This window comes from Penaeus vannamei, chromosome 3 (genome assembly GCF_042767895.1).
Source record: "Penaeus vannamei isolate JL-2024 chromosome 3, ASM4276789v1, whole genome shotgun sequence".
Classification (NCBI taxonomy): Eukaryota; Metazoa; Arthropoda; class Malacostraca; order Decapoda; family Penaeidae; genus Penaeus; species Penaeus vannamei.
In genome coordinates, this window is record NC_091551.1 from 22,898,714 (window position 1) to 22,918,713 (window position 20,000).

Consider the following 20,000-nt stretch of genomic DNA (forward strand, 5'->3'; position numbering starts at 1 on the left):
TGGCCGGCGAGCGGGGCAGCCTCGTGCTCTGCTCGCGGCACCAGCTGATGTGGCGGTCGGCGGACTTGGGGCCGAAGTGCCGCTCGCAGTGCGGGCAGCGGACGTAGTCGGAGGGGATCGTGGACACGGGAGCTCCGGGGCCATTCTCGCCGTCGTCTGAACGGGAGGATGGCACTTAGCTTTATCAAGTGACGGCAGATGTCGTCGTGCCCTAATATTTCAGAGTGAGAAACTTCTGAAATGCGAGCTGTAATCGTTATCATGTTTATTCATTTTTCAAAACGTCTCCTAAATTTCCGGAACACTCTCTTTCTCTCTCTCTCTCTCTCTCTCTCTCTCTCTCTCTCTCTCTCTCTCTCTCTCACTCTCTCTCTCTCTCTCTCTCTCTCTCTCTCTCTCTCTCTCTCTCTCTCTCTCTTTTCAATGCAAATATATACGTAAATAAATAGAAACATACACACACAATACATGCATACAATACATACATTACGTTACAAGAAAAGCAAATAACTCCATTTGCCAGAAAACTCGCTAAACGTAAATAGTAGCTTATAAGTCCGCCAGCATTATCCCCAACATCAGGTTCGGTTATTTGCATTTCTTGTGACGTGAGTTATAGTCGAAACATAAACCTCCGGTAGTCTAGAAGTTAAAAAAAAGTATAGTTTCAAACACGCAAACTATATAGCCTGCATTTCAAAGCCAAAAAAGGTGTAAAGCTTACATGATTCTTAAGCCAGAAGAAAATAAAAAAAACAATTACAGCTATAAATAAACCGAGAAACAAACTAAAAAACTAATCACACTTACGCACGCACTGTCCCCTCTCCCTCCCTCCCGGCCCCCCCTCCACCCCCCTCCGCCATACTCACTCGGGGCTCCTCTGGCTGCGCGGATGGCCCTCAGGAACTCCTGGTGTTTCTCTCGCCACTTGGACTTGTTCTTGGGCGGATGGCTGCTCTTGCTGTCGCCCTTCCCTCGGCCCGCGGCGGTCGGGGACACGTCCAGGCCCTCTACCCGTTGCTTCGTCGAGTCAAAAGTCTTGTGTAGTAAAACGATACATGTGCCATCTTAACAGGGATGAATGAGCATGGGTGGCGGAGATGGATACACGAAAGGAAGATCATTCGTTTTTTTGGTTAAAATACGAGAAGAAGAGAGAGCGGAAAAAACTATAATAATAAAGTCTTGTCGTTTCATCTCGTCTCTTCAAGATTTTAATTCTAATAGTTTTATCGGGCATGCTATTTATTTATTTTTTGTCCTGCTTACGTGCTATGTACATGTTAATCGTAAACATTTCGTCAAACCGAAGAGAAAAAAATAACGTAGAATAAACGAAGTAGAAGAGAGTAGAAAGAAGGTTAGTTTGTTATTGAAGGCAAGAATGAAAGCAGATGGCAATGGAGGTGAAACAGGATGGCTGATGGCAAAAATGATGATAATCAGATATATATAATGCATATAAGACATTGAGGTCAGTGCCAGTGATGTGAGTAGCTTTAAATATGTAAGAGTGTGTGTGTGTGTGTGTGTGTAGATGTGTGTGTAGGTGTGTGTGTAGGTGTGGCTGTAGGTGTGGCTGTAGGTGTGGGTGCAGGTGTGGGTGCAGGTGTGGGTGTAGGTGTGGGTGTAGGTTTGAGTGTAGGTGTGGATTTAGGTGTAGGTGTGTGCGTGTGAGTTTGTGTGTGTCCGTTATACATCTGTGAATGCCCATGCGAGCGCGCGTGCACTCTCACCCATACAGGCATAGGTACGTGTGGTCGAGAATGAGCGTCGGATGCCAGACCAGGCGTGTCCAATCTCCCGAGAAGTTCCGAGTCATGAGCGATTCTTAACAAGGCAAAGGACACGCCACACGCCCTCTATCGCGGAGAGCTCGGCCAGGCCTAGGACTCGGCCTTAATGAAGTCAGTATTTAGAGTAATGCGATGTTGCAAAGGGCACAGCATTGCAAGGATCATCTCGGCATGCTGGGGACCCGGTGGCATGAACGTCATCATTAGTTCTAAGACGTCCGTTAGAAATGGGTGATGTTATTCCTGTGTTATTTTTGCGTTATTCTCGTGTTATGGACAAGGCGGTGCTAGGGACCTGGTGTTGCACTCGGTTGGAATCCCGCCAACTTGTTCCTTTTGATCACAATAGGGCGTGAGGATTTCCCGGGGGACTTCCTTCTCTTATGTAAGGAAATGGACGTAAAAGATGAGGGATGAGGAAGATGGAGGAAGAATAGGAGGAGGAGACAATAGGAAGATGGAGGAAGAATAGGAGTAGGAGACAATAGGAAGATGGAGGAATAATAGTAGGAGGAGACAATAGGAATAGGAGGAGGAGAAGAAGGAAGCTGAATAGGATGTGAAAGAATAGATCAAAATGGAAATAAAGAAAAGGAGATTCTGTAGACTGAGAAGGGCGTGGTGGACGAAGAGGATGTGGGAGGAGGTGAAAGAAAAAGGAGGAGGGGGAGGGAGAGGAGGAAGAGGGTGGAGATCAGGAAAACGGTAACTAAAAAAAAAAATAATTAAAGCTAATCATAAACTTACAACGACTGATTTTGACACCCGATCTATTTCCAATTTTACTAAACAACAACAACAAAAAAGTATTACCTACGTCTGTAATACTAGAAAAGATAATTTAGAAACCAGTTTATGAATTCTAGACGATTCCAGGGACCGTAAATCACCCCGATCTCTTAACACCACTTAACAACCCAAGTGCACCAGCCCTCCAGCACGGCCGCTACAACGCGCTCCCCAAGCTTACTTTGCGCTTCTTGGTGGACAGCTTCTCGCACACCCTCCTGTGGCGGTCGAGGGCCTGCGGGTTGAAGGTGCGGTTGCAGATGGTGCAGGGCAGGAGCGTCGAGGGACCGTCGTCGGGGAACTCTGTTGGGGAGATAACAGGAGGGGTTCTTGAGGTCAAAGGGGGGGCTTCGTTTGGGGGTTTTGTTTTGCGGGAAAAGGATACTGTGTAGGAAATATTTGATTTTTTTTGGTATGTTTTGCAATGTGTAGAAAAAGGGGGGCGTGCAGCGTGGTGGTAGCCAGCTATATTTAAAAAAGGCTCTTTTTAGTTGCTTTAATAAAACAATAGTGCCTTTGTGTATGCCAACGGAGATTGGAAGTGGGTGAGCGTGTTGTAACTTTTATGGCCAGGTGTATAGCAACAACGTTAATTTCACCGTGCTGTAATGAAATGTGTTTTGTGGTATGACTAATAGAAGTGCATATCATCCTTTGAAGAAAAAAACAGTGTCTACACGGAATAAATATATACATCTTGCGAATGTGACACTAAGGGCGCAAATACGTAAAAAGCATTGTGCATTTAACAAAGGATTCGGGAAAAGCCACCACGAAATACTGCAAGTGACGAAAGACAGGTGAGAGTTATTGTGTTTATGGCGGAGTTCAAGTACGTGTGTCTGTGTGAGTCGCCGGCTGGAAGGAGCAAGGCCGTGGAGAGCGTCCAGATGAGGGCGAGTGTTCGGAAGCAGAGAGAGAGAGGGAGGGCGCAGAGGCGGAGGGGCGGAGGGAGGCAGGGGCGGGAGGCCGGGTGACGCGGTGCCGCGGGCGTGGATGCTGGTGGTGCTGCATGCTGGGGACGCCCGGCAGGTGCTGGGGGCGGTGTGAGTGGGGCGGGAGGGGCAGGGGGGAGGTGCCATGTTGGGAATCAAATACGCATATTTCATAACACTAACTACTGTCTCCCGGGCACACGGAGAGTCTCATACAAATGTAAATTTTGAGAGAAAAAGAAGAGACCAGGCGGTTTTGTACATACTAATATAAATACTTTGGTACTCTAAAGTAATGGGTCACACCATCGTTTTTATTAGGTAGACTACGAAACATTCTTAAAACCGTACACAACACTTAAAAACCACAAATGCGCATCAGACGCAAGTGCCTTCAAAGACAAGTATTCCCTATAAAAATACAAATATAAACAGATTCATAAACACACGTATACGAAGAAAAGATCCACATACCATCACATAAACACATTTTTTTTCTTCCATAAACACACATAGCTTAAAATATCACACAAGATAACCCAGCTGCACATCAAAATCTAACAACACTCAAACATGCGGACTGCACACTACCTCACATACGACGCACACCATGCTGTCACGAAATACCTTTGATAACACTCACTTTTTCCTCGGCCAAGATCTTGAGTCCAGATCGAGAGAAGAAATAAGAACGGTGTTAGACTAGCAATACAACACGGATATAGTGGTGCTCGCCTTACCGTGGAATACGAGGTTAAAGGGTCACCAATTAACACAGGTCAATTAACGAAAATAATTATGTGCGGGACTGTGATGTACGTGCATTCGTGTCGAGATAAGCAAATTAATATAATGTTAAGGCTAATTGGTATTTATAATGACAGCTTGATTAGTATTTACAATGGGACTACTGTACCATCGGCCGCTTGCAAGACTGCATGATAAATAATAAATCTAATGATAGTGACAACAAAGATAAGGGTGGTGGTCATGATAACTGTGATAACGATGACTGTGATAATAATAATGATAATGATATCAGTGTCGATGAAAAAACAAATCATAATAATACACTAGTATTAACGCTAAACAAATCATAACAATATACTAGTCGTACAACAAAGACACCAATAACAATCACAACACGGTGGCGATGCCGGACGTCGACCGAAATCAGCGAATAACAAATTCCCAAAGCCGCAACCCCATCGCCCACAACAAAGGTGCTCAACAGTCGACGTCTTGGGGCAACACAACTCGGCGCCGTGATTGCCGGATAGCGTGCGGCCAAGACAACTTTTCACTGCATTAGATAACGCCCGAACCATCACAAAAATACATTTTTTCTAATATAAACCATGACACTGTAACCTCTTTCGAAAATTTTGGGATATAACGGTGTCTGTATATACAAAATAAGGCCTATATATTACATAAACAATCCGAAGGAAGATGTAAGAAAGAATGAAATAAAAAAATACTGATATTCCAGGTAGATAAACAAGGAAATAACAGAGAGAAAGGCGGACCATCATGTCAAAAGCTGTTAGAATAGTAGTCTAGGACAAACGCGCGTAGGAAAATGTCGCCGAGATACACAAGGGCTCGAGTAGAATGGCGAGGCTGTCGTGGTAGAGAATATAAAGATGTCCCTGTCGGCCCGAGGTGGACGAAAGGTAGATAGGCAAATGCGTGGGTAGGTAGGTTGGTAAATTAGTAGATAAGCGGCGAAGAATGGGATTGTTAAGTAGGTAGGTATGTCGGTATGCAGGTTGATAGGCGGGAGGTAATAGGTGGGAGAGGGGGATGGAGAGGGGTAGGGTGAATAGGGGTAGGGTGGAAGGAGGAGGGGAGGGAGGGGGAAGGGAGGAGGAGGAATGGAGGGGGAGGGGAAGGAGGAAGGGAGTTGAAGGAGGAATGGAGGAGGAGGAGGAAGAGGAGGAGAGAGAAACAGAGAAAGAGAGAGAGACAAGGACAAACAGACGGACAGACAGACAGCCCCAGACACCGACGGGAGAGACCAGCCGTCAGTGGCAGAGACGGCAGCGAAGCAGTGGGCGAGTATAGGAGGCGGCGCTGGAGGAGGAGGAGGAGGGCAGTGGGCGGCTCTGGCAAGATGTCAACAGGCGGCCCCCGCGCGGCCCCCGATGACTCACCGGGCCAGGATCTCGGGACTGGATCCGGCGACCCTCCGAGCTCCTTGGCCCCGAGGAGGATGCCGCCGACTCGAAGGATTGAAAGTGCGGCACAAGAGCGACTTAACGACGTCCTACAAATCCCGTCAGCTGATTTGACTCTTCGGTAAACTCGTAACTGCGGCACAAGAGCGACTTAACGAGGGCTGTCCAAGAAGTCTCGTCAGCTGATGCGACTCTTTGGCAACTCGCAAGTGCGGCACGAGAGAGATTTAACGAGGGCTGTCCAAGAGGTCTCGTTAGCTGGTGGGATACTCCGGCAACTCGTGAGGGACAGGAGGGTTACTGTGCCGCCAGGTGGAGTCGAGTGGAGTGGGAGTGGTGGAAAGGGGGTGGAAGGTGAGGCAGCAGCAGAATGAAAGGGCAGAGATGGAGGAGGTGGAGAGGGAGGGCGAGCGCTAGGACTCGCTCTGCTGGTCTGACGAGTTTGCCGTGGCAGGCTTACGGCGGAGGGCTCTCTATGGGGCCGCGGGAAGAGGGACGGACGGGAGCGCGGCAGCGGAACCCTTCCCTTTACCTAGGACAATACGGTCGGTATTTGGATTTATCTCTCTCTATATATATATGTGTCTCTCTCTCTCTCTCTCTCTCTCTCTCTCTCTCTCTCTCTCTCTCTCTCTCTCTCTCTCTCTCTCTCTCTCTCTCTCTCTCTCTCTCTCTCTCTCTCACATACACACATACACACACACACACACACACACACACACACACACACACACACACACACACACACACACACACACACACACACACACACACATATATATATTTTTTTTCTTCTTCTTCTTAATGTACATACATACATACATACATATATTATATATTTATTCATATATATTTTTATATGCATATACTGTATATATATATATATATATATATATATATATATATATATATATGTGTGTGTGTGTGTGTGTGTGTGTGTGTGTGTGTGTGTGTGTGTGTGTGTGTGTGTGTGTGTGTGTGTGTGCGTGTGCGTGTGCGTGTGCGTGTGCGTGTGCGTGTGCGTGTGCGTGTGCGTGTGCGTGTGCGTGTGCGTGTGCGTGTGCGTGTGTGTGTGTGTGCATATACAAGAACAACCATGGCCATCATTTGAACTTGGAAGTTATCCCGGAAATATCGAAGTGGTCGTTAAGGCGAGGGAAAGGTGGACGCGGAGGCCGCCCGGAGTTGAATCACGGCGGCGGGTGTGAGGAAAGTGCGGTCATAAGGTCAGGTCGAGAACTATATTAGCTGAAGATGAGGTAGTAAAAGCAAGTACCAAATTATAGGTCGAACATGAGTTGCAACGGAACGAGTCAAGGGGTGAGCCTGGTTGAGGTTAGACAGCGCAAGGAGTGAGAAAAAGAAGGACGAGAGACACGCAACGCCTCAAACAGAGAAACGGAGAAAACAGATGATAACAGTAAACAAATAGAAAAAAAGATGTAAATCATACCAAAAACAAAAATAAATAAGTAATTAAACAAAAAAAAAGTCTCCCCTATCTCAACGCAACACCTCAAAAAAGAATGACTAGCGGAGCAAACAGACAATAACAATAAACAAATAAAAAAAAACGAAATGTAAATTACACCAAAAACAAAAATAAACAAATAATAAAAAACAAAAAAAAGTCTCCCCTATCTCACCCAGACAAAGCCCGAGGCATACTTACACACAGTCATCTGCCCGGATTAAAAGTAGTTATGCATCGATCTCCGCCGGTTAGGTTACTCCCCCTAAACTCCCCGGGTTGAAAATTACGCAAAACCGAGCGCAAAGGACACCGAGAGCTGCGTGGAATCTGTGAATAGCGTGCGTAAGTCCAGTCATTATCCGTACGTGTGTGTGATGCGCCTTGTCACTTTCTTTGTGAAGGAAGGAAGAGCTAAATATGAAAGGAAATGGTGGTGATGGTGTGGGATATGGCATGGTTGTGGTGAATGTGGTTATGGTGATACAGGTGATTACGGTTTTCAATTGATTTAGACAAAACACTGGTGAGGGTTATGGTCATGGTAATAATCATAAAAAAGTAATAGCAGCTGCATTTGTGACAGTTATGATGATGATGATGATGATGAAAAAGATGAAGAGATGGAGATGAAGAAGAAAATGATAATGGTGATAAAAATAATGATACTGATGAAGTTGGAGATGATGAAGAAGAAAATGATGATGATTACCATTATCATTATCATCATCATAGAGATGAAATACTGTTTATGAGATGGGGAAGTCTAATTTCCAGCAGCACAACAATTAAGATTAATAAGTAACAAAAAACAACGACGACGATGATTACAACTACAACAACGATAAGACTTTTAAATGGGGATAAAACATCAATAACCAACCTCAATTAGGGAATAAGTTAAATCACCAGAAAAGATTCAGACAAGGTGTTCACGAGAAGAAAATGTATACATATAGCATATAATATAAAATACACAATATTTAGCATATGATAAATATTACACAACTCATAACACACACACACACACACAAATGCATAAATATGTAACGGATGGAAATTTTTCTTGCCTTCATTATTAAAATGGAATCTTATTAATTCTAATGAGTTTTTTTAAATCTCGGGGAAATTTTCAAAATCTTAATTAGCATACTATCATTTCGAAATTTCTATTTCATAACCATGAAACTTAATCAACCTTATCAATCTCCAGCAATGCCACCACCATTCTAGAATTTGAATTTAAAGAAAATCTCGAGAAAAAGAAAACTTTTTTTTACTAACTTTATCTTCATCTTGGGTAGCATGACTTTAACGGTCTCAAGGCTCATGGGGTGGACTGAATTAATTCCTCTGTTTGGTGTGCCCCAAATATACAATGGGCATAGAAACATTTTGAACTATTAGCATTTAATTCTATAGACATTATAATAATATACAGGTGGCATATCATAATGTAAATCTTAGCAATAAGTATCACAATATTCTCCACTAACTTAACTCATATCTAAGGTTAACTTTCTACCCTCCCTTGTCCCACTAATTGTAAATTAATAATCATAAGCATATGCAAAATAAAAATATACATGTGACTGAATCGAGACCCTCACATCCCTTCTACTATCTCATTTGCACATAAGGTAATCGTTCCCCTCCCTTTTCAACATAATTTTCCTCTCTTACGCTACACTCTAATAAATAATCACACTGTCAACTTATCTTTTTTTTTTATATCACCGGAACTGTCACCTATGACTACGCCCCCTCCCTCCCTCCCTTCCCCCCAAAAAACAGCTAAATAACTAAAATATTCCCTAACAGCAAGGCATCATGGCGCGTCGCTTTCACCACAAATTTTCCCAACCTTGTCTTCTCTCCGTGTATGGTGCGGGAGCCAGGACTCATCTGCCCAGACGGTGATTATATCTCTGCATATCGCCTTCCCGCCATTGAATTGTTATTCTTTAAACAAACAATCGATTTATAATTGATTAATATAATTTACTCTATTTGTTAAAACACTAAATTTTGCCTTCAAAATGACAACTGTACGTAAACAAACGTTTTCAGTGGCGTCCATACATCTTTGTAATTAGAACCAAAGCATCTTTAGAATGTCGAATAAATAACGATCTCGACACGTACACACAAATTCATAAATAAATAAATAAGTATATATATGTATATAAATACATGCATATGTATATGTATATATACATGTGTATGTATGTGTGTATGTGTGTGTGTACACACACACACACACGCACACGCACACGCACACGCACACCCACACCCACACGCACACGCACACGCACACACACACACACACACACACACACACACACACACACACACACACACACACACACACACACACACACACACACACACATACACACACACACACACAATTACTGTATATGTATGTATATATATATATATATATATATATATATATATATATATATATATATATATATATATATATATATACATACACACATCAGCAACACCTTAAAGACACAAGCAATGGGCGACTAGTGTATATGGAGGAGTAGCGACCTCAATAAAAAGAAGCTTAGAGGAACATCAATAAAGCAATAAACCATCCTACATATTTGCAAACATACTTCATCCTACGATAAGAACACAGCACATTATAGCCCCTCTGCAGTATGTTTAATGACTCTTGTGATAATCATGTTGCAGGAGGACATAATTACGTGGCATCTGATGATTCAATTATGGCAATGAATTCCGGACAACCAAAAGGTCAACAACACGTCAGTGAAACAACAGCTGTTTGGGCTTCCGAAAAATGACAAATGGTCAAGGCTTCTAATAATAGCATTCTCGAAAATAGTTTATAGCCTTAATATTTCTGACAGTAAAAAATAACAAAGAACATGTATATTCAGTGTATGAGTTTTTATATATATGCATACACACACACAAAACTCATTTAACGTCAAAATAAGCGATATCAAGAGCAACAAAAAGAATTTTTTCCAACCCTCTCAATACCTACAACAGTAACAAAAATATATGCGTTTCTAACCACAAAACAACACTAACAACAGGAACTAAAAAAAAAGAATGTTCAGAACCTCGTGACTTCGAATAGCAAACTAAAAAAAAAAAAAAAAATCTCCACACCATAAAAGGCAACGTAACTCCAGGAGGAAACAAAAAGCGATACAAAAAAGAGAAAAAGAAGAAAAAAAACTGTTTGCCGGAGTAAAGTGTGCAACAAACAGGCTAATGAGATAATGAACACCTGGCGTAAGAAAACGCTAATTAACCTGCAAATAGCTCAATGCGTGTGAGGGTTGCCATGACAACGGTCGACGCCGCAAAAAAGGACAAAAGCTATTTCGGCGAGAATGCAATGCGGATTGTTGCAAAGAGGGAATAGAGAGTGGGAGAGACGGCAGGCGTAACGGATAAGACGAAGACATTATCATAATACTGATAATAATGATGAAAAATTATAATGATGATAGTGATGCTAATAATGATGATAATTATAGTAGTGATGCTAATGATAATGATGATGACTGATAATGATGAGGATAATGATAATAATGATGATGGTGCTTGATATTGATGACACAAAAATTGCAACAACAACAATAATAATAATAACAAATGGCAATCTAAGTTATTCAAAGGGTGTAAAAACATAGCACTGTGGATTTGAAATTAGCATCATAGAACCGTTATCACAAAGCAGCAGCAACCACAGAGCAAATCAAAAATTTATCCACATAGATTAAAGATCATAATCACTGCCGCGCCATAACCGATAATATAGAGTATGAAAGGAAAAAAAATAGAGCCAATACATCAGCTTAATGAGGAAGGAACCTGCCTCTTGAAGCCCCCTGAAGACCTCTGAGGCTGACTGAAAACTTCTGAAGTCCCCTGAAGACCTATGAAGTCCTCTGAAGCCCCCTGAAGTCCTTTAAAGCCCCCTGGAGACGTCTGAAGCCCCCTAGAGACCTCTGAAGTCCTCTGAAGCCTCCTGGAGACCTCTGAAGACCTCTAAAGCCACCTGAAGACCTCTGAAGCCCCCTGAAGTCCTTTGAAGCCCCCTGAATTTTCTGCAGCCCCCTAAAGCCCCCCGGCGCAAGAACCACGTGCTCACCTGGCGGCAGCTCGGGCGGGGGTTGAAAGTGCGGCGTGGCAGGGTACTCCACCCCTCCCTGGATCACCTCGGTCATGGCGGCGGGCGTGCTGGCACTCTGCTATTGAATTCTGAGGCGTGGGCGTGGATTCGGCGTGGGCGTGAGGGTGCTCCGATCAGAGACTTGGCGGGCGTGTCTCGTCAGCACCTTCGTTCTTGATGTTTTGACTCATGTAGGCTTCTTGTTGCTGTTTCGCGCACAATTTTTTTAGAGGAGTTATCCCTAAAGGCCTGGCGGTGCTGCTGTCGGAGGGTCCAGAGGCAGGTCTGTGCACCTGCGTGAAGAAAAAGGTTTAAGTCAGTCATGCATTTGTTAAATACGACAGCAAAATATTATTCATCAAAGTGTAGAAACAATCTTGTTACTGCTTCCATGCACATGTACGCACGCACATGCACATACTCACACGCACGCACGCACACACACACATACACACACACACACACATAAATAGGGTACTATTTTTATCAAGAATATGCAAGTTACAAATGAAAATAATAAGGATAAATTTAAACTCTATAAACAGCAAGCTTTAGTTAAGTATAGGCCTAGCAGATTCAGTCACGGAAATCAAAGCCTTAGTTTAACCTCAAGTGTCGTATCTCCCTAAATACAATCAAGAATAACCTGCACTAGTTATTATAAGATTTATTCATAGATAATAAACGGAGGCTGGCCCAAAAATCTATATATTCCCATGTATACACCAAAGAAAACACATGGACACGCCACAGTAAGGACACGCACACACGCGCCCCCCTTGTGAGTCACGCGCCGACACGCACGCACATTCCCTCTGCCCCCTCTCGCTCATCTTCTGCCTATATCCCCTTTCTCTTCTCTGCTTTTCTCTTTCTACTTGTCTCGCTTTCAAACTCTCCGTCTCTGTCTGTCTGTCTGCCTGCCTAACTACCTACCCTGTCTTTCTACCTATCTAGCTACCCAACTAACTAACTGCCTGCCTCCCTAACTACATACCTGCCTGCCTCCCTAACTATATGCCTACCTGCCTCCCTAACTACATGCCTGCCTGTCTCCCTAACCACCTGCCTGCCTGCCTCCCTAACTACACACATGCCTGCCTCCCTAACTACCTATCTGCCTGCCTCTCTGCCCACTTGCCTGTCTGCCTGTTTGCGGCCTCTCTTTCTCTCTATCAATCTATCTATCTCTCTTGCTTTCCCTCCTTCCCGTTTACCTCCTTCCTTCCTCCCTCACCCCCCTCTCCTTCCTCCCTCCTCCCTCCCCCTCTCTCTCTAACCCTCTTAATAGAAAACAATCTATCTTCCTACCTCAATATTTTTTCATTTATCTTCCGTGCAAGCGTGTACGACCGAAAGTGTGCTACATAAGCGAAAAAAAATGTCATACAGAAGCCATAACGAGGCCATCTGAGAGAGCGGCGACGTGGCGACAAAATCGAAACGCCTGTAATGAAGTGTTTGACCAAAAAATAAAAACAAAAATAAAAAGCCAGTGACACAAATGGAGTGTGCGATCGATGGAAGACCTAGATAGCCCCACATCTGGCACAAACAGCAAATTATTTGTACACAAAACAAGGGGCGACGCGGACTAACCTAGCTCCATACCGGGGCCATCGTGTAGGCTGGGTTTAGGTAGGCTTAACACTCTTAGGTTTCTACATCTCGTTCATTATTCAACACCTTAGTACACAGGGAGAGAGAAGGGGTGTACCGCAATAAATGGAGCAAAGGCCTACTCGGTAGTTAAATGCTTAATAGATTAGTTAGGTTAGTTCTTGTGGACAGGGGAGGTCATCTACTCTATTACCTATTGCGACAGTGGGTGTAATTATCTGCTAATACTGAGTAACGCTTTGTCCACCTTGGTAATTTTCCATTCTTTCCTTCTCTGTCTATCTTCTCCCTTATTCTCTCTTTCCCCTTCCTTTCCCATGCGGTCAATCGCTCTCGCTCTCGTTATTTCCTCATCTCTCTCTCTCTCTCTCTCTCTCTCTCTCTCTCTCTCTCTCTCTCTCTCTCTCTCTCTCTCTCTCTCTCTCTCTCTCTCTCTCTCATACATACGCACACACACACACACACACACACACACACACACACACACACACACACACACACACACACACACACACACACACACACACACACACACAGATATATATATATATATATATATATATATATACATATATATATATATATATATATATATATATATATATAGAGAGAGAGAGAGAGAGAGAGAGAGAGAGAGAGAGAAAGGATGAGCGTGTCTGTGCTTATGGATCCACCTTCCATTTCCGTTCCCTTTCCTTCCCTTTCCTTTTCATGTTCCCGTTCCACTTTCCGTTTCCCTTCCCGCTCCCTCTTTGCGCTTGCATTCTAAACCGTTTCCTCTCCCTCTCCTTTTCTCCCCCTCCCTTGGTACATCAATAACAAAAATCATAATAATCATCAGATACCAAAAACCCGATCGCCACACATCGTGACAGTACGCTTACCCCCCCCCCTGCGAACCCCCCACCCCTTCCCTACCTCCTCGCCCCCCCTCCCCCTTCCCCCTCCTCGCCACCCCCCCCCCTTCCCCCTTCCTCACCCCCCCATGTAAGCAGCACCCCGGAGGAAGGGAAGTGTCGCCGGCGCACGCTATCATGCAATCGCCAAAGACATAGTGTAGTCTCCCTCTCGCCCCCCCTCCCCCCCCCCTTTTTGCATAATCCTCAATCACTCGAAGAAATCCTGTTTAATCCTATAGAGAGAGGGTAGCTTTCCTCGAGGTGAGGATGGATTTCATTTCGTGAGGATTACTCTTTCGTGTGTTTTTAGTTTACTTCTTTTTTTTTCTCTCCAGTTTTACTTACTTTCTCTCTCTCTCCATTCTGGCTCTGCGACAAGAGGCCATAAACCTCCTCTCACTTCCGCATTGCTTTCGTCACTTTTTTTTTCTCTTTCGTTGCTTTATTCTGTTCCTTTATTCTGTCGTTTTAGTTGGCCCCATTTAGAAGGAATTTATTGGCAGGAGAATTCAGCTGCTATTCTATATTCGTATTTTCAGAAGTCTTTTCTCTCCTTCGTGAAACTTCAGTGTATAAGTGTTAACAAAAAACGAAGACATTTTTCTCGACGACTTTTCCAATCTTTTCTTCCCAGACCGAATCCCCCTTTCCGTGGAAACCCAGACCATTACATCGTCTTATCTTCCAAAACGTCTAAATCCTTCCAAGACGACCCCCCCCCCTCCGCTCCCGCCCCCCGCAGCGTCAGGGCTCTCTATCTCCTTACGCAACCTCAGCCCCCCCCCCCCCGCCCCCCTCATCGCCTTCCCGTCACCTCATTATCTCATTATAAAACATCACTTCAGGGACGACGAGGAAGGTGTAAGTTACTGTGGCTTTATAATTTATATTCTGTGGCATCTTCCGTGTCTGGGGGGGGGGGTGAAGGTCCGTGTCTGTGTGAGGGTAAATGTGAGTGTAGGTGTGAGTGTCTATATGCGTTTATGAGTGTCTGTATATGTGTGTGTGTGTGTGTGTGTGTGTGTGTGTGTGTGTGTGTGTGTGTGTGTGTGTGTGTGTGTATACACAATCCATACACATACACTCTACGAACATGCCCACGTATTGAGAGACAATCAATACCGCGCCATTCGTTTCACATCCAAATAAACCAAACTTCCTCCGCCTTCTCGGAACAGCCTTATACCGGTTCCCAGGCCCTTCCCCTGCCTCCGCCCCTTCCCCTGCCTCCGCCCCTTCCCCCACCATTAATGAGTAAACCGCGGATCAGTAAACCAATATCCACACCATCACCCAAAGTTTCCCCCGAATCGATACAAACAGGTCACTCACCTCCTTACCCAGCCGCTCGTCCCCATTCCACCGACACAACAGTACATTTTGGTTTTAATTATTAACATTGTCTATATCCATCATTATAAAACATTTTCCCTGCATGAATCACAGTCTTCAGAGGAAATAGATAATGAGAGAGATGTCCTAGGAATGCATGTCCTCGCCTTCCTCCCCAGACGCGGCATGCATATCTCATGGCACCTACCTTTACCTCCCTCTCTACCGCCTTACCCCTCACCTGCACCCTTCGCCTGCATCCCTCACCTACTGCCTCCCCTGACACCCACACCTCTTCCTCCGACCCTCTTCCCCTTCCCATAGCTTCTGCCTCGTTCCCCTCACTTTTATCCCCTACCTCTTCCCAGGTCCCCTCCCCCTCCGTACAATATGGTTCTCGCATGCTGTGCACTAGGAAATCGATACAAACAACTGCGCTATGGGGAGTGCCTGTGTTGAAAGGGGGAGTTTGGGCGACTGTGGAGTGTATTCCCTCAACAGCGAAACAGATATCAAATATTCAAAATTGGGAGGCAAGTGTCTGAGACGTTCACCTGCGAGTCCAGACGGATGTGGCCGGCACCGCGTGCGACCCCTCACCCCCCACCGCTGGCCCATTCCTCATGCGGCCACGTGCGTTCTCTCGCCCCCCCACCCCCCCTCGCCCTCCCCTGCCCCTCCCCAACACGCCACGCCGCCTCGCACGCTGCCCCAAGGCCCGGCACAGGCGGGGCGGCCATCTTTCCTCTAATTATAATGTGCCTTAATAACGTGATTGCTATTAACTGGTAATTTCCGGGGGAGAGAGAGAGGCCACGCCAAAGATAGCTGTCGCCCGAGAGAGAAATATGCGATTCGGCATCCTCAGAGTATCTGGGATTCCTTCTGACGGGGGTTTCGATCCCATGCCTGTCCGTCTGACTGCGTCGGCTTATCGACCAATTCGTCAGGTATTAAGCCCGTCTGCATGGCTGCCTTTCACACGCCCCTCGGCCTCGCAGGAAACACGTAATGTTACATAGTACGAGTTTCTTGAGTCACAGCTATATATACCCTTTATGCGCGCTTTAATTTCATGCACTGTCCCAAAACTACGTAACTGAAAAAGTTCAAACGCACATAAACTGAAGTCGATATCAGGTCCGTTTTCTTCCCGTGGGACGCGCGGCTCTCAGTGACCTCCTTTACGCTCTCAAGCTATTCATAATTCATCTCCCCATTTATCATGTTCGGGCATTTCGTGTTTCACTTAACGCTAAGTAAAATGCATTCTAAAAAATATCTTTAACCAGAAACCCAATTACACTAATAAACAAACAAATTAAAAAACGAATGAAAAAATAGTCTTTCAATTGATTTGCCTATGTATATCGATGGATGTGTGTGTGTGTGTGCGTGCGTGCGTGCGTGCGTGCGTGCGTGCGTGTGCGTGTGCGTGTGTGTGTGTGTGTGTGTGTGTGTGTGTGTGTGTGTGTGTGTGTGTGTGTGTGTGTGTACGTGTGTGTGTCTGTGTGTGCGTGTGCGTGTGTGCGTATTTCAGCGTCTGAGTGCCAGCGTGACATTCTACGAGTGAGCGTCTCTTTAGAACCGTTCTTTATTTCGCCTTTCTCTTCTGTCACTGCATGCTTGCGGGTGCGTGTTTGTCTCCGCGTGCATGCGTGCGTGGCTGTCTATCCGCCCACCGCGAGGAAGCGGTTCAGAACCCCGAATCGACTCTGACCTTATCGATCCAAGACCTCTAACATGCCTTTCCAATTTATAACAAAGAACACTAAAAAACACCGCATCTTTAGACCACGCGTTAAACAGCTAAGCGTCAAAGTTCGCGTCAATAAAAGAACGTAGTTTGTAGCGTGGCACCAACTGAAAGAGGTAATAACTGAATCTAAAAAAAAATATCTAAAAATATATATACAACCATTTTCTTTATCGAATATCCTTGTATCTTGGATAGGCATGTGTCGTGCGTAATAAATCTATGTTAATGCCATTATTCCACGGAGTATAATAAATGTCTCATTATTATCCGCTAGTTAAAAGATTCTTCACACACACTCCTATTTGTAAAACCGTTTTAATCTATTCATAGTATCGGGGATAAAGGATTCGTTTCACATTTTAGCCTTTGACTTTAGCTTTACACTCACCAACAAATCTCCCGGTTCTTTTAGTAATTCGTAAAATTAAAAAATAATAAACAATTAATGCTTACATGTGGCCTCTTTCTGAGTATTCTTACTAATACACATTCTGTCCGTTCTGTATCCCTGGTTTTTCCTTTTCCCTTCGATTTTCCCTTTCCCTCCTCCTCCTCCTCCTCTTCTTCTTCCTCCTCCTCCTCCTCCTCCTCTCCCCTCCTCCTCCTCTTCCTCTTCTTCCTCCTCCTCCTTCCTTTCCCCGAGACACCTTCCCCCCCATTTCACCTCCAACGACCCCTGCTCCCTTCCCTATACGACCCAACCTATTTGAACTTTCCCATCGACACCCTCCTTCCTCCCTTTCCTCCCTCCCCCCTCCCAATGACCCTCCACCCCACCGTCTCCCTGCCCCCCTATCCCTTCCCGGAGACACCCCTTCCCTCCCCCAAATCTTCGACCCTCTTCCCTCCCGATCACGCCCATCCCCCCCCCCCGCCCCCCGAGGAAACGCGCCGGTAATGATATCTGGGGGAAAAGGGAGGGATCTCAGCGCCCGACGATGAGGCAATCAATACCCCACGTGTGACTGAGATTAATTACCTCTCCGCATGCAACAATAACCTTGAATTTCCCAAGGATCTTCTTTGTATCCTTTCCTTAGTCAACGCTGGCTTCGTCCGCCTCTGTTCGCACTGAGCTTCGAAACAGCAGACGACGCCTCGAGGCCTCCGAACCACAAGAGCGAAATCAATGGTTTAATGGTCTGATAAACAGTGCGTTTGAAACCAACGGAACAGGTCAAATAAGGGTAGACGTGGGGGGTCACGACATACAAGCTCGTAAACTAATGGCATTATACAATGACCAATTTCTGACACGATTTCCGATATTCTGTCTCGTGCGTACGGCCCGTTGGACTCGGCAATAAAGGAGATTGAACCTTGCTGAGAGCTCAATCCTGCACTCGCTGGATACAGACAAAGCTACGCCACGCTTACCTGTGTGATAGAACTGATTCGAAAGAGGAGGGCATATTCATATACATATACATATACAAATATCTATATTTATATCTATATATATCTATATCTATACCTATAACAATACCTATATATCTATATTTATATCAATATCTACCTCTACGCACATACACACACACACACACACACACACACACACACACACACACACACACACACACACACACACACACACACACACACACACACACACTCACAGAGTCAACCTGTAACACAAACAAATCCCAGCTTCCTCCTCAAACGCAATGTAGTTCACTTAAACTTCACTGGTGGAATTAAAACTCTAATCACCTGTTATTGAACCTGAAAATCACCCGTATTAGCTCCCACACCCCCGGCGATTTCCTAACTTACCAGCCACTGTTCTTCCTTGCAATATCAAGCGTAGATACTGTTATGTCCGCCTTTCTCTGCAATTGAGGTTACTCTGCAAGAGGTGATCTTTAATTTTGAGCACTAGTAATGGCGTTCACCCAGCCCAAATTTTCTTTTTTAAAAACGACGAAGACTAACTGAACGCGGCTGATTTCAAACATTAACGCGACTGTTCAAATTCTCCTCGTTATTTTACAATTACTTACGTTTTGCGGTTACAGGCTTTGCTTGGAAACGGATAAAGGGTCAGATTTAATTTGCGTGGGAGAAACTTCGAATGCTGTAAATGAGTGCGAAAATATACGACGTATTCGTTGTAATGATCCGTAAAACAGTCATTAGAGATTGAAAACAATACTTTTCTATATATAAAAAACGTTATCAGAAGGCGAAACAACACAAACAGCAATAAACCTCAGCCAATCTCTGTGTGCGAACCAACTTCGGGGTCTCAGCTGATAGCGAAGGGCGTCTCTTGTTTTGTTTTTCAGCCCCCCTCCCCCTCCCCCCGCCCGCCCCGCCAACGACCCCCTGCCTCGCTCTTATACGGGCCGGAGCCGCGGGAAGAACACCTTGCTAATTAATGGCTCCGCGTCCATCCTTTTCCTTCCACGACCCGAGCCGCCGCTAACGCCTGCATGACGTCATCACTCGACAACAATGGCGGCCGAGCGGATCCTTCATGACCTGAGACGTTAATTCCGGGCTTGACCTTGATCATCCTTTGAACTGGGTCGAGCCGCCGGCCGGAAAAAATAGAGCAATCAAGGAGATAAGCCTTTGATAACACGGGTATTTTTCATATGCATAAACTTTTTCCCGGTTAGTCTGTACGCGCGCGTGTATGTGTATGTGTGCGTGGCAGCCAGTGCACGTGGCCTCGCGTGTGCGTGAATCTCTCCGGAACTGTCTTAGAGCGTGAATGTTCGGCCGCGTGTGCGTGTCCATACGGTGTCTGGACCTTGCAAGAGCTCTCATCAGTATAAATCTGCTCGTGCATTTGGCTGAAAGAAACAAACTGACCTCCATTAGCTAAATTAGACTTCTGACAGCGGCCTGCCCACGCGCGGCTCGCGGCCAAAGGGCAGCCTCTTTGTTAGACTTTTTGGAATTGATGACGTCATAAAACAACGCCATAAACTGGGTGAATCTTCTTTCCAAGTCTGAAAATAGATTAATAAATCACGATAAAGAGAAAATGTCGTCACTGCGGCCGGATGTCGCTTTCGAGTGTAATTCAGCGTTGAGAAATAC

General features: G+C 45.1%; 1 protein-coding gene across 9 annotated transcripts in view; it reads right to left on the reverse strand.

Annotated features, from left to right (window-relative positions):
* Positions 1 to 20,000, reverse strand: part of LOC113814335 (dentin sialophosphoprotein) — an 83,395-nt gene that overhangs the window by 40,508 nt on the left and 22,887 nt on the right. For 6 of the 9 annotated variants that reach the window (XM_070142556.1, XM_070142566.1, XM_070142608.1 and 3 more), the window contains 5 exons: positions 11,322 to 11,635; positions 4,167 to 4,184; positions 2,770 to 2,891; positions 873 to 1,041; positions 1 to 156 (listed from right to left, as the gene is read on the reverse strand). The exon at positions 1 to 156 is cut by the window's left edge and continues 38 nt beyond it. In XM_070142556.1, the coding sequence (XP_069998657.1) occupies positions 1 to 156; positions 873 to 1,041; positions 2,770 to 2,891; positions 4,167 to 4,184; positions 11,322 to 11,397 (541 nt within the window). In that variant the 5' untranslated portion in view covers positions 11,398 to 11,635. The remainder of the gene's footprint in view (positions 157 to 872; positions 1,042 to 2,769; positions 2,892 to 4,166; positions 4,185 to 11,321; positions 11,636 to 20,000) is intronic. The other 3 variants (XM_070142584.1, XM_070142591.1, XM_070142581.1) reach the window with 3 other exon arrangements.